Source organism: Centruroides vittatus, unplaced genomic scaffold (assembly GCF_030686945.1).
Source record: "Centruroides vittatus isolate TY-2023 unplaced genomic scaffold, ASM3068694v2 contig_4, whole genome shotgun sequence".
In the NCBI taxonomy this organism is placed as follows: Eukaryota; Metazoa; Arthropoda; class Arachnida; order Scorpiones; family Buthidae; genus Centruroides; species Centruroides vittatus.
The window spans coordinates 1,400,314-1,415,654 of record NW_027122214.1 but is presented as its reverse complement, the minus strand read 5'-3'; the positions used below and the strand labels follow the sequence as shown (position 1 = coordinate 1,415,654).

The 15,341-nt window shown below is 29.9% G+C and overlaps 1 protein-coding gene across 1 annotated transcript in view; it reads left to right on the top strand.

Annotated features, from left to right (window-relative positions):
* Nucleotides 1-3,382: 3,382 nt before the first annotated feature.
* Nucleotides 3,383-15,341, top strand: part of LOC136976253 (protein argonaute-2-like) — a 104,963-nt gene continuing 93,004 nt past the window's right edge. Inside the window, exon 1 of the mRNA XM_067271476.1 lies at nucleotides 3,383-3,536. Within this exon, the coding sequence (XP_067127577.1) occupies nucleotides 3,518-3,536 (19 nt within the window). The 5' untranslated portion in view covers nucleotides 3,383-3,517. The remainder of the gene's footprint in view (nucleotides 3,537-15,341) is intronic.

Below are 15,341 nucleotides of genomic sequence, written 5' to 3'. Positions count from 1 at the left end.
AAAAACATCGTCATCTTTTACTTTGAAGTCAATTTTGTTTATATATTTATCAAGTTCACAGCAGTCTTGTATAGTTGGAACGTTATTTTTTAAATTAAATTTTTGAACTAAAAAAGTGCATTTTCGAAATGATAGCAGTCATTTAAATATTTCAATGCTCGTGAGTACACCTTATCGGCTTCTTCTTTGAATGTTTTTTCCTTATTCTCTGGAAAATCCAAAAGAGCCTGATTAACGATGAAAAATCCTTACCAGAATTGATGTTATATTTCGTACATTCCTTTTCACATATTTTCTAAATACTGTATATTAATTTTTGAAGGAGAAAACATTGACGTCACTGAATTACATAGTGTTTTTACAGATCTTAGAAACGATATAGTGCAGAGAAAAGAACAGTGCTTTTATGGTTTTATAGTTAATACTATTTTCATGATCTTGCACAAATGTCCAGATTGTAGGATTATATTCTCCCTGATTTTATAAAATAAAAGGTAATAGCAGGCCAATTTTTCAGTAACCTATCAATAGCTTTATACAAGCTTACCCATCTAGTAGAAATATGCTTCAAGGTTTCATAGTATGACTGTTCCAGGAAATCGAAACAATTTCTTAATTCTTTGATGTTGCAGGTACTCGATGAAAATTCGCTATAGACTTTTAATACTAAACTTTGCACATCATATTTCATTGTTTTTAATTTAGGTTTTCAGGATTTATTCACTAAAAAAAGAGAACCGCAGCAGGTTGCAATTTTAAATCCAGTAGAGACCCAGGCCATTCGAAAGAGCTCTTCAAGTGAAAAGGTAGAAAAATTTTTATATACGATAAAGAGGACCTCCAAAGTTTTTCCTCAAATTTTTATTTTCTTACTAAATGCTACTATATAAAGCCACAACAACCGATTATATGAAATGGACAGAGAATAAGCTATCCTGTAGAGTGAACTCAATGTCAGTACTGCTTACGTCACATATCGACTTTTTGAAAAATTTAAATATGTAATATTGTTGTGAAAAAATATAGAGATATTGCATGTTTATGTTTTAAGTTTTCAAAAATATTGATATATACATTTGCAAAAATGCATATACTATAGCTACTGATGGAGCCGTAAAGAAATTACAAGAGGTATTTCCTCTAAATGGCAGAACATTATCAAGTACTGTACATGCTAAATTTAAAGATCTTCACAAACAGCTTGATTGATTGATTGATTGAGTTGCGGTTGGGCAGTAGCCCTCTCTAGTATTGATAGCATTTTATAATGTACGTAATTTTATTACAGTGGACCTTCGTTATAGCGCTGCTCACTATACCGCGCACTCGGTTATAGCGCGGGCGATGTTCGCGACGCGATAAGCTCAAACACGTTTATACAGTTACGTTACTGAGTTAGTGAGTAGCGCATTTTATTGAGTAGCGCATTATTGAGTAGCGCATTTATACAGCTACGTTAGTGAGTAGCGCATTTTATTGTTACTGCGTATTGAGTAATTGTGTATGTATTGAGTTCCTGCATGTATTTTGAATAGTGTTTAATTATTGTATGCATGATGAGTAAAAGAAAAATTTACAGTGTGAAAGAAAAGCTTGACATTATTGCTAAAGTAAAGAGGTGAACCGCGTTACACCGCGCCGCTCGGTATAACGCGGTTCACCTTATAACGCCGGTGTTGTTTCCCGCCCGACATGCGCGTTATATCGGGGGTCCACTGTATTTATTTTTTGGAGGAGGCAGTCACTAATAGTGTCGATGCTGTAGTATTATTAGCAGATGGAACAGCTTACATCTGAAACCTTTATTTTCAATTTGGCTCTCATAAAAGAAAACCTGTAAGAACTTGAAATACTTTCAGAAAGTATGCAGTTAGAAGACTTTTACAACAGTTAAATCTGATCAATGATTGAAGCAGACTGTTAATATTTTAAAAGAAATACAAAGAGTAACTAAGCGGAACCGTCGAGCTCCAAGTATTCCGCAGTTAGTTCAGAAAATTAGAATTTGGGTCATTTAAACAAATTCCATTAAACACTAGAAGAAATCAATCCAAAGCAGTATCACCAATTTTGAATTGACAATCTGATAAAACGGTTTCCAGAAATTGAATTTGTTGAAATGGGCAAAGACATTATATAATGAATAATGGCCAAAAGATAACCTTGTCCTATATAGAGAAGAAAATGTTTTAAAATTAGCTAAGAGTCAGCTTGGACTAGCTCAGCTTAAAACAACTCATACTTGTGTAGAGAGTTAATGGAATAATAATGTTAATTAAAATATGTGGCTAGATGCTAAAATAGCTGAAAACAAGTTCAAACATTGCCAGTGAGCACAGCGGAAAAGAAGTTCTATAAAATAGATTTAATTCTTACAGAATTTCGAAATGGATTACTCATTGAGAATGTTGATGCATGCATGTTTAAAGCATTAAATAAAGCACTTAAAAACGGAATGTAATACCATATGTAAAAGCATAGCTAAAATCTGGAAATCGTTTGGCAATGGATCCCATTAAAAAGACTATCACTACATGCACAAGAAAATAATCTTTAAAATAAAACGTTTCTAAAGATTATTTTCTGCTTTTGTAAGCTTGTTTTATCAAAGTGGCAGCCTACTGCTTTGGGAGATCCGGACGGGTCGAAAAATCGCCTGAATTTTTCGGGGGTGGTCCGTCCGAATATGTCGGGCCCCGTCCCTCACCATCCGGCCGTCTCATTGTAGGCCTGGCCGAACTCATAATGGGCTTGCTAAAAGGGCCCTCTTAGTGCCCACATGGAGAAAACAGTTAATAATAAAAAAAGCTATTGAAATAAAAAAATCGCATAAGCTTCAACCATTTTTAAATTTGAAACTGATTTCATTACAAGTGCTTAAAAGAAGTTGGAATCTTTTTTGCCTTGATAATCTAATTCCCTGAATTTCTACTCTTGCATTTATGACGTGTTTTCACTGCCTTGACACTGTTTGCTTGCCCAAACACTTTCTGCACATCAATGATACTTTCGCGTTTGAAATTTTTGCATTACATTACGTTTACACTTTAATAGCTTTTTCCTGTTTCAGAGATGCACCTGATTTCAGCAACAAATTAATTTTATAGTTTTTCGAAAAGACCAGGTTTGGTTTGGCCGCTTTTGTCCCCTTAGGTTAGGTTAGGTATATAATATTCTTGACAATATTCTTCCCTTGAAACGCATATTTATATTACGAAATATTCAAAATTATACATTTAATTATAATTATACATCGTTGTATATATTTATTTTTTATTTACAAATATTAATACAATTTATCTTCATAAAGTTATGACGTAATTCCGTTAGTCATATTTCAAAAACATCATTTCCGTTGAATCACTTTTACTCACCAGAGTTCGTAAAATCATGCACAGGGATTTGGAGTTGAGTTTGAGTCGCCATGTTGTTTTGTTGTTGCTAGCGGTTATATTAAGAAAACGGAGGAAATTGGACAGAGACCGGTCGAGGAAGTGCGGATATCCTTGCCGTAATCATGTATCCTGTAGGACAACGTATGTATTAATTTATAACTATCAGCTCCTTAAGGAAATGCATATCATATATACATATGACGGTTAGGCCTAACTTAATTTTTGTGATAATATATCGAGACTAAATTTGTTTTTAACTTTGTTTTTCTAACAGAACGATTTCTGTTTCTCTCGCTTCGATCAAATAGGATGTTGCTTTAAATAGAATAAAGCAATTATAGTTCAATTAGATGTTTATCCTATGTGCGTACTTTCAACCATTCATTCATTTGATGGAGCATTTTTCTAGTAATTAAATCGATCAATTATTAAATTTTACATTTTAAATCCTGATAAGTAAATTCGTGTAAGTGATGAATTTAATGTTAAAATTATACGATTCAAGAATAAAATTTTTTTCCATTTTTCATTAATAATAATAATAATAATAAAATAATTTCAATTTATTCAGTTTTTGAAAGAAATAATGCATTTAATTCTGAGTTTAATTTGTTAGAAAGAAAAAGTGTATTTGACTCTTAAGATAATTTATTTAATTTTTTTTTCTAATGAAAAATATTTGTAATTTATTTTATAATTTTTAACTTTTTAACACAGAAAACAATTTACAAATCATATTTGTAAAATAATCCATAAAATTGCTATTCAGAATTTAATCAACTAAAATATTTGGTAACAGAAACTTTTAATAAGTCAATAGGCTAAATTTTTACATTGTGTACTATTATTAAAGTTCTATATAAAAGTTAAAGCTATGAATAATATAATAAGTTACATAAAATAACCTGCTGTTTCTCAACCTAAATGCATTAATAGCAATTTGTGTGAGCAGTAGCTGTTCTTGGAAATAATAATATTTTTCAATAATAATTTTAATATTATAATGTTATGAATATATAAAAATCATATAAAAAGCACTTTGATTTAATTAATAAAAATTTAGTTTTAAATTTTTATTAATTTTTTATGTAAACAAATGGTCAATATGTTCTTAATGAGTGGGAGTTAGAGAAGGTGTTTAGAATATTAAGTAACTCTTAGGTTTTTCACTTCCAAATAAAATAATGATTTGAAGATCAAGTGTTTTTTTACTTAAATAAGTTTAACAAACAGATTTTGATATTTTAAAATAAATCATTCAATTTTAATATCAAAACATTATTTTTCAGCTTAAAAATTTTTCTCTGGCAGAATAAGTCCATTTGAAATCTTTTGTATTACATTAATAAAATAGGAGATTTTATGACTGTTCATATCCTAAATATTTTTTGATTCCTTTGATGTCCTGTGTTAGATGTCTAAGACCCACAATTTATTGAATATATAACAAAATATTGGTTCAGAATACAAATTGTGTTTAAAATGGAAGGTAAGTTGTTTACGTTGTTTATAAACAGTAATAAATTTGTTAATATCTTACTAACTTACCACCAAATAAAAACAAATTTTTTTAAATAATTTAATCTATTTTGATTAATTTTTATTCTTAACATTCCCTTACATTTCTATTCCATTTTATTTTACTAGCTTCAGAAATCAATAAAATAAATTTTTACATTTTATCAGTTTATTCTATAAAATTATATAAGAATCCTGAACAATCTGCCATATTATTTGGGCTATATTATGGTTGCATTTAGTAATTACATAATTTTGCCTAGATGTAGGTGATTAAGTCATTAATTATTAAATTTATTAAAGCCAAACAATTGCCAGATTATATTAGGCTATAATCCAGCAATCATTTGGCTTTAATATATAACTATTGGGTTTTATTTGTTGATATTTGTACTAAATTTATTACACAGTGGCAACTTAATTGCCTACCTCTAGGCAAAACTATGTCTAATTATTAAATGTAGCCATAATATAGCCTGATATAATCTGGCAGATCATTTGGCACTAATCAAGAATCAGGTTATTCAATGTTTATATTTGTTTATATAAGAATCATCATCAAACCAAATCAAATAAATTATCTCACAATATTAAAATGTTTAGCTATGTAAATATTCATTTGCATTAAGCAATATAGCATAGACAAAGAAATACACAAATAAAGAAACTAGAGATTCAAAAATTACTGAAATGTATTTTTGAATCTTTAATCTTAGGTTTTGCAATTACAATAAATAAGATATAGAGTAAATGGTAGTTATTGGCCACTTAAGGAAATTTTTATTTAAAAATTCAATTTATTTAATGTTATTAAACATTTTATGACATAACAGAAAGAATAAATCAGGAAATATTATATACTTACTGATGAATTTAATTTTTGTATCGTTTCTACTATCATCATCTAGAAATTACAAATTCTTTGTACAGTCAAACCTGTTTTTATGCGCTCTTTTTATGTGTGATTTTTATTTGTGCGATTTTTTTAATGCAAATTTTTAATTTGTGCGATTTTTTATTTGTGCGGTATAGTTGGCGACTAGTCTCGTGCGATTCGTCATGTCTCACGTTGACTTATTATAGCTAAATAAACTTATTATAGCATAAATGCACTTATTATAGTAATATTATTGCATGAATATGCGAAAAATGAAATAATTTATTTTTTAAGTCAACAAAACACCACCTGGACAAAAATATGTAAAACAGACGATAGACCAGACGATGCAGTCAAGTGCTGACATCTGTTGTCAATAAATTCTATTTCATACGGTTTTGAGTTATTTTCTATGTGAGACTTTTTTTATGCGGTCTCTGTTGACCGCATAAAAAAAATATTTTTTTAATTGTGTTGCGAAAACTATTTTTTACAGCCATTCGTGAAGTTTCCTGCGATTTTTTTTTATGCGTTTTTTTTAATGCGGTCCCTATCTCCCGCATAAAAACAGGTTTGACTGTACTTTGTTTTATGAACATGCAAACTATCACAATATGAAAATGCAAATAATCACATTAAATATCATTAAAAAATATTTAAACTGTAATTTATAGTAATTAACATTAACAATGTACTGAAAAGAGTGCAAAATCATTTTTTATAGAAAAATAAACAAAACTAAGTATAAAATTTATCCTTAGTTTTAGTTAGAAATAGCATTTAAAGATATGTCTTCATAAGACTAATAATTAAATTTTTTTAATATAAAAAGAGGAATATTGTCATATTTGGATTAAGAAATTTATGAAGTAATTAATATAAGCCTAGATTATCCATCAAATATTAAAAAACAGGATCTTTTAGTTATGATGAAACATTTTAATATTACAATAAACTGAACATTATCATTTGATATAAATGATCTTTAAATCCTTTGAGAGAATAATAATTACTTGAAAACTGCATAAGGAGAAAGTGCATTCTACAAAATATTACATAAACAAAATAGTTTTCACTTTCTTTACTGCTTTTGATATGAAAGTCTTATTTAATTCTTCTGCAGATATAATTTCTAGTAATTTCATCTTTATGGAAAATATATTCAACCCAAAGCAAATTATACTTAACTATAAACATCAAACATTACTGAAAATATTAATTATTGTTTTAAGTCTTGTTGAAAACCCATGCTTAAATTTAAAACAATTGTAATACCTTAATTTCTCTTAAACATTTAGTCAATCAATATTTGTGATACAAAGTATATTTTAATGTTAACAATTTAGAAAAATTTAAATAAAAAACTGAAAATTGCTAATTTTTTTTAATTATTTACTTTACATCCTATTAATGATACTGTATTTTGCATATATTTTGGTATTACTGTAAAAAGTTTAGATTCACTGTGAAAAAACAAATTTTCCTATCTTAACATGAGATTATGTAGTTTTCAGTTTAGTTCAGAGGGAAGAAAACCCCTTTTTTATAACATGCAGTACTACTTTTGTATATTTGGTTGTTAGGAATGCATTGTATCCAAAAGTTGGAGCCTGCTTGTATATTTTTACACCTCATAACATGTTGAACTTGCAATCATTAAATTAATACAAAAAATGCTTTTTTCTTCAGTTTCTAACAGTGTTTCCTATCCTTTTTTGAGTTATGACCTATAATAACTAAGAAACCTGCTGCAACACCATGTCATATTTGTATAAAAAAAGAAGTTTCAGTAGGGTAAAGAAAACACATTTAAAAATAAGTTTTTTAAAATATAAAATATAATATTTAATGAAATATTGTAGTTTCATCTGGGCAATCAGTTTCAAAATTTACAGCTGAGTATTAAAGTCAATTTTGTATTATCTGATAACATTTGGATATGACTACCACTAGTGGTAATCACAAATTGAATATTCAAACGTAGCCATATTTAAATAAATAAGCGTTGAATGTTATTGAATACAGACATCACCATGAATACTGAAAACGTTCATGGTGATGTCTGTGTGACTGAGGCAGTTAAGGCATCAGCTTATGTTTTTTGAGAATCTAAGATTAAATCTGGGCAAACAGATGCTCAAGAATTTTTCATGAATCAAGAATATATTTGGCTTCATCTTTCACCATCTGTCCATTCCCATTGTTGGCTTGGCTAAACCCAGATGATATGGAAAATTAGGCCCTCTTAGTGCTTATAAGATGAATAGTCAGAAAAGAAAAAACAAACATGGTGAAATTTCCTATAAAAATAATTTCAACTAAAGATAATTGCAGCAACATCTCAGAAAACACTTTAGGATTGCAACTTACAGGTTGGGAATTTGGGTTGTAGTATTTGTCTAGTGTGAAGTTCATTAACACTAAAACAAGTTTTTAAGAAATCCAACAGTTCATTTTTTATTTTAGAATTAGATCCTTAGATCTTTTTTTGGGATACTATTATCAGATTCCATTGTTGTCCAAGATTGGAACAAGAAAGTTTAGAACAGCTGTTTTTGAATATTTTAAAACAAAAAATGATTCAAAATAGGCCATCCTTAGGCTGCATTTTCTTGGAACATGAAGCCTAAGGATGGCCTATTAAACTAGGTTGAAAAAGTTTGCAAAATAAAACCAATCTCAACAGCCAAAAAAGTGTTTAGAGATATATTTTGAATTGTTCTGCTGAGGGAGATTTAGATTATTGATCAAAAATGATTCATAAAATGTTTGAAAAAGTAATCAAAAGAAATAATGTAGAGAATCTATTTGCTGATGAGAAAATAAACTGTTTAAATAGTTCTATTAAGTGTTAATAATTAAATTTTAAGTGAAATATTGATAGTAAATTTTCTAAATGTTTGGTTTATTTAAAATTTTGAAATGTCATGAAAAACATTATTGCACACAGCAATAATTTGATGATAATAATTAAAGTGGTAGTTGCAAAATTTAATATGAATTTAAAATGAATTGTTACATTTGCTAAATGTGTGAAATCTTTAGTGTATAGGCTTAAATAAAAAGTAACTAAATTAGATAAGAATATATCATATGGACTTTGTTAAAAATATACAAATTTTTTATTGTTTGAACTCATTGTGAATACTACAGTTTAATTAAGGAAAATCAATATATTTTAACATGGGCTTGGACTCATCTAAGTCTCAAAATACCAAGTTTTGTCAAACACTAGGCATGTTAGATTGCATCTATAACTCATGTCAACTGTCTATATTTTGTATTACTGCATTGCTAGGGGCAGTTGTTTTGAATATCTACTAGAACAAAATAAAGTAAAGGGTTTTTATATTAATTTATGAAATGTTACTTTTTATATGTACAGTTACAGATTCTTTGTATATTATGCTTAATCTTAAAATGATTCCCTTCCATTATCATCATGTTTAGAAGAGAGATGAAAATTTACATATTGCTACAGACTACTATATAATTTTCACATGTCTCATTTGAGTGAATAAATTTATTTTACAGTAAATGTTACAGGGAAACATATACATCATATGCTTAAATGTGCATTTATGCAATGATAGAAAGACATATCCTTTGCCTGAATAAATGTTAAAGCAAACACCATGTATAAGTTTAGAAAAAATAATCACTTTTCATTTCTTGCTATTCAGAATTTTAATTTCAATATCTATTATAGCCTATTATTATAACCTTTCTTATTATAATACAAAAATTAATTTTTGATACAATGTATAATTTCAAATCATAATTTTATAATTATTTATAATTAATAATTAGACACTAAGATATAACTGTCTAATGCAGTGATTTAAAATTATATATTTTATCAAAAATTAATTTTAAATCCCTGCATTAGACAGTTATATTTTCTACAGTCTGTTTATCTGGCTCTTTATAGGACCAGGTCTAATCCAGATGACTGAAAATCCAGAAAATTCCCTTAAATACATAGATAACACAGTTTGGATGTGCAATAAATAAAATATAATGTACTGTACATTATATATACTTTTACAAGAATATTAACAGTATAAAGCAAAAGACAAATACAGTTTTATATATACAGTATATCTATGTATGTAACTAGATGATATAGGCCTATATATAAAACTTCCTGAAACCTGATGTATAGATACTAAGCCAAACAATTGCCGTAATTGATCAGGCTATTAATATGTTATAATTAATAATTAGACACTAAGTAATTTGGTACTAGAGGTTAAAGTTAGGTGTCATCTCTTATCTAAATTAATAATTATAAAAATTTTATAATTAATTTAGAACATTCTGGAACAAAAGAACTAGCCCAGAGTGAGACTTGAACCCACAACCTCTGATTACTGTGCAGTGTAGAGGTAGTGGGTTCAAGTTTCACTTTGGGCTAGTTTTTTTGCTCCAGAATGTTTTAAATTAATTATAAAATTATTATAATTATTAATTTAGATAAGAGATGACATCTAACTTTAACCTCTAGTACCAAATTACTTAGTGCCTAATTATTAATTATAACATATTAATAGCCTGATCAATTATGGGAATTGTTTGGTTTAGTATCAGTTCGTTGTTCTCTACAGTACATGTACATAAGTTTCCTGACCACTTGTGAGTAGTAGAACTTCTCTGACCTTTTTCAAGGTCAACTTGTAATTAGGCTTGCACTCCATAATGAAACCAAAGGAATAATTTGAACCAAAGTAATTGTGATATACTGTACTGTATTTTTGTTACCAGATCCTTGGTTGTAAAGTTGCAGGTGTTCAAAATTGGCATTGAGCTAATGGAAAACAGTATTCTTACAGTTACAAAATTATACTCAGGCAAGAATGTACAACTTAGAAGTTAGTTCTTTGATTTTTTGCATATATAGGTTTTCTGAGTGTCTGTCTTTCTTATTTTGGATAAACTGGAGATTTGGATTAACAGGATTCAAGTAAACATGGTTTCACTGTATATATTAATTGAAAGAGGGAAGGTTTCAGTTTTCCAACTTAGTTTGAATAAACAGCTGGGGCTAAAAACACAATTCAGGTATCAAATTAAAGCTCTTTCCCTGTAGATGATGCCACTGAAGATAGATTAGAGAAAGGTGTAATGGAGTGACAAAGATACAATGTTAAGTCTATGAGAAGGCAAGCAACAAACATGTCAGGCACTTGCATACCATCTGGCAATTTAGATTTTCTTAACTGTTTCAATAACCCATTGCTTACCATTACTGTGAATTTCTGCTTTGTTTGCTAATTATGCATTAATTAGAAGACATTTTGCATTATTTTTTCAATAAATTAGTTTTGTCAATATTGACCACAGATTTATAAGAATTATTTTTAACTTCTACACAAACTGGATATGTATAAATGTTAATTACACATCTTTAAAAACATTAAAAATTTCAGTAAATAACTTTAACAGCCAAATGTTTTTGATCTATTACTAAGATTGAAAACAATCTTAAATGTAAAAATCTATTATTAAGATTTTTTACATTCCAAAATTGGAATGTTAAAGTGACCTGAAGACGATTTTAGTAATAGATCAAAAACATCTGTCTATCTATGAAAGTTATTTACCAGAATTGTCTATCAACATCAGCATCATCTATCAACTTTTAGCACTATTCTGTTTTTACTGTACTATACTCAAACCTGTTTTTGTGCGGTATATAAATTTCAATCAAATTGGTATACCGCACGAAAAAAATTGCACAAAACAAATCGCACAAAAACAGGTTTGAGTGTATTACTACATGAGACCAAAATGTGATTCTAACCATCCAGTTTGTTACTTAATGCCAATTGATGGCTTTCTCTTTCAGTTTCAAATCTTGACAAATCTATCAACCAAAGAAGAATAAACTTGAATATATAACTATTGATAGGTTAGTTAAGAGTTTATAACAGCTAATGAGATTTTCATGAGGTGGGCTCACCATTAATCTGAAATCCCATTAGTTGAAGTTTGTCTGCTTTAGGAATGCTAAATTGCTCCTGGAATCTGGATGCAAAATTGAAAGAAGCCATTGAGAGAAAGAACTGGTGGGAGATGCTTCATGGTACCAGAGAACAGATAGAACCAATTACCTACAAATGATCTGGAAAACACTTGCTGTACTGATGTTATTTCTGTAGAATTCCAAAATTTAAATGAGCTCATTGTATTTTAATTGAATAAAACTGCTGATTTTGATGTGTTTCCGTTGTTATAATTATTTATAAGTATAGTGGTGTTGAAACTTGTCAGGGCTATAAGTTTCACATATCTGACAATACACAAACTCAAAATAAAACATTTAATAAGTACTTTTAATTCAGTAAGTTAATGCATATTTATATTTATTCACATGCATCAATTTATTTATTAGGAGGTTTGTATTATCATGTAACCTGATTACATAAATATATTAATCAGAATAATATACAATATATATTCACAATTCCAGACAAATCAGTATCCCCTAGCAGCAAAAATTCTAATTAATGCAGACATTTGAAAGGCAGAATAACCTGTTTTAAGAATTTAGAATGGTTGTGTCATTGTGTCATATGCCATAGTGTATATCATATAGATAGAAAGATAAAACATTGTTGCATCATTTCACCTATTGAATATAATTTTCTCTATCAGCAAAAGTTGTAGATACTTAAATTTTGCAAGTTTGTATTGATAGCCAGTAAGTTTTTATAATGCTTTATGTTTATATGATAATACAACGTTTACAGTATTTGTGTGTGTATCATTTTAAAATAAATTATTCCAATGATTTCTCATGTACATTCAATATCAATACAACTTAACTGATTTAAAGATTAAAATCAAAGTCTAAATACCACTAACTTCATACAATATGAAGGCTTCCTATAAAATCTTATGTTAGCTTCCTATAAAATAATATATAATATAAAACAAGTCTTATGAGACTAAGAATCATTACAAGAATGGAGTACATTCCAAAAACTAATAAATCTTATCAAATTTGTAAAATTAGAAGATCCTACAGCAATAGCAATTTTCTGTTCATTTATTTACATGGCTTCATTTAAACTTTTTGCAACCCATGATACAAGTGAAATAACATTACTTTTGAGTGGTACTTTAAAATTTTACTTTCATTATGCATAATTTACAACTGGAATTTAATTCACAACAAAGAAATTATTCTAGTAAGATTTTTAGGAATGAAGTTTAGTGATACATTCCCAGAAAAATTAATAACCAGTCAAATAAAACCAAAATAACTAACAAAATCTTAAAATTCAATCTGTATGCTTTAAAGTCTATTTTTAGTAGTCTCAAGCACATGTTCAGTAACCAATAATCTAACATGAAAATAACCTAACAAAGTAACAAAAAACCGTAAAAAATTACATCCAATTTAATAGCAGAGTTTTTCCTACATCCCAGAAATAACTGAGAAATAAAATAGAAGTATTTTGACTCTATGTTGGAGAATGGCCCTGCGCATGTTCAAGGCAATCGATGAACCTGGATAGGAAATTCTGAGTTGTGTGGCCTTATAAATTGAGCTCTTTAAATGAGTCATAATGAGTAGGCATGGACCAATGAGTAAAGCATCAGCTTGAAAAGCTCAATGTAGCTGATTTGTCTTGCTACCGGAAAAACAGGACTTATATGTCAGGCATTTGCTCAAGTTGCCAAATGGAACTGGGGCCTCAATTCCAAGGCTATGTTGGTTATCTATGAAGGCATTTATGTACCAATTACAACCTATGTGTGTGGTATGTGGGGGTGGGCTGTCACCAAGGTTCACCCCAGACGTAAACTATACTCCTCACAGAGACGAGCTCTGCTGTTAATCTCAAGAGCTTACCGCACGACCAGCAACATCTGTCTACAGGTTCTGTGCAAAAAACTGCCATGCACGTGCGCATTCGAACAGCTGCGGTCAATCTGGCACCAAATTAAAAAATTAATTTGTAAATATTTAGCGTCGAAAAACCATTATTTTCACTTTAATCTAGCTTTTTGATATGCTTCTAGTCGAACTCAGTCAAAAAATTAATTTAATTATAATTTATTGAAGATTTTAATTTTTTAATATTAGAAAGTAATTAGCATAAATTACATGGTGTCACGTCTCATCTTCGCTCCCGTTCAAGTTTATTGTCCTATACATGCGCCGATGTTTGTTTTTACTTCTGCTGGGGTTTTATTTCAACTTCGACCGTTTGGTTACGCAAAGTGGGGAGACGGGCGTCACGTGATCGCATACCTGACTTTTTACAAGTTTCCTTACCTCGAAAGAAACTTATATTTTTTCTCGATTTTAATTATTATTAACTAACTTTTTTGATGGATTCTTATATCCTTGTATTATCTAAAGTTGCAGATATCAATGCGTAAAACTTTATTTAAAAAATTGTTTTTCTTAATTTAAAATTAAAAATAAATTAAATATCGGAAATGCTAAACTATAAGTACAGTGTGTTTTACATTATCATTGCAAACAGATACAGCCAATTATTTTATAAACGTATTTATTATTTTAATTTTTATAAATTATTTAATTTGATGCAACGTGATCAATTAATTACTGTGGCGCGTTAACATGGGCGTAACCAGGAAGGGGCATGGGTGGCCACGCCCCCCCCCCAGTTAACCTGGTGCCCCTCCCCAGAAAATTCTCTCTTCTTCTTATTCAATTTAATATGGAGATTATAGCCTTTGCGGCTCTTTCTCCGACCGACGTTGCCAGTTGCTAAGCGAAACGGCTAGTGAGGCTAATGTAGCGCTCCAGCGCCGCCACGTGTTGACTAGGAGTGATGGAGGCCGGCGGCCAGTAGATAGGTGTCAGCATGCGCACCAGAGACATGTTTAGGGTCATCGTGTTGCCTAGGTCCTTGTGGGCTATAGTGTATTTGGGGCAATGTAGCCAGTAATGAAGTGTAGTTTCCGCTGCGCCACAATGGGGGCACCCCGGGGAGTCGTGTAGATGCCGTGAGTAAAGGAAAGCATGTAACGGGGCCGTCTCGGTCCGGAGCCGGGCCAAAAGCGTCTCCGCGTGGTGAGATGACGCATAACTGTACCTCCAGGGGGCGAAAGGGCGTAGGTGGTCCTGGCCTTTGTTGCGGAGCACCGCTGACCAGGAATCCGTCAGGGTGCCGATGGTGGTGTCCTGCAAAGCCCGGGTGAGGTCACGTGGCGTGAGGGGTTTACAGATGGAGCCACAGAGCGGGTCCCCAGAAAATTACAGCCTCTAGGCCCCCCATAACAAACTCTGGCTACACCAATGCGCGTTAATTAATATGGAGGCGAGACTCAATTCAATTACTTTTTCATTTCAGACGTTAATTACAGTGTTATTTTAATGTAATTTTATACATAATGTATGTTTATTATAATTAATAAATCTATATAAGAATAATATCTGTGTCTAATAAAACAAAGTGATTATAAAAATAAAAAGCGTGCGTTCCATCTCGATCTTTTGTAAGCGAAATTTTATGATTTTAATTTTTAAAAAATGAGATTTTTATTTATAATTTCTGTAATTTGTTCTA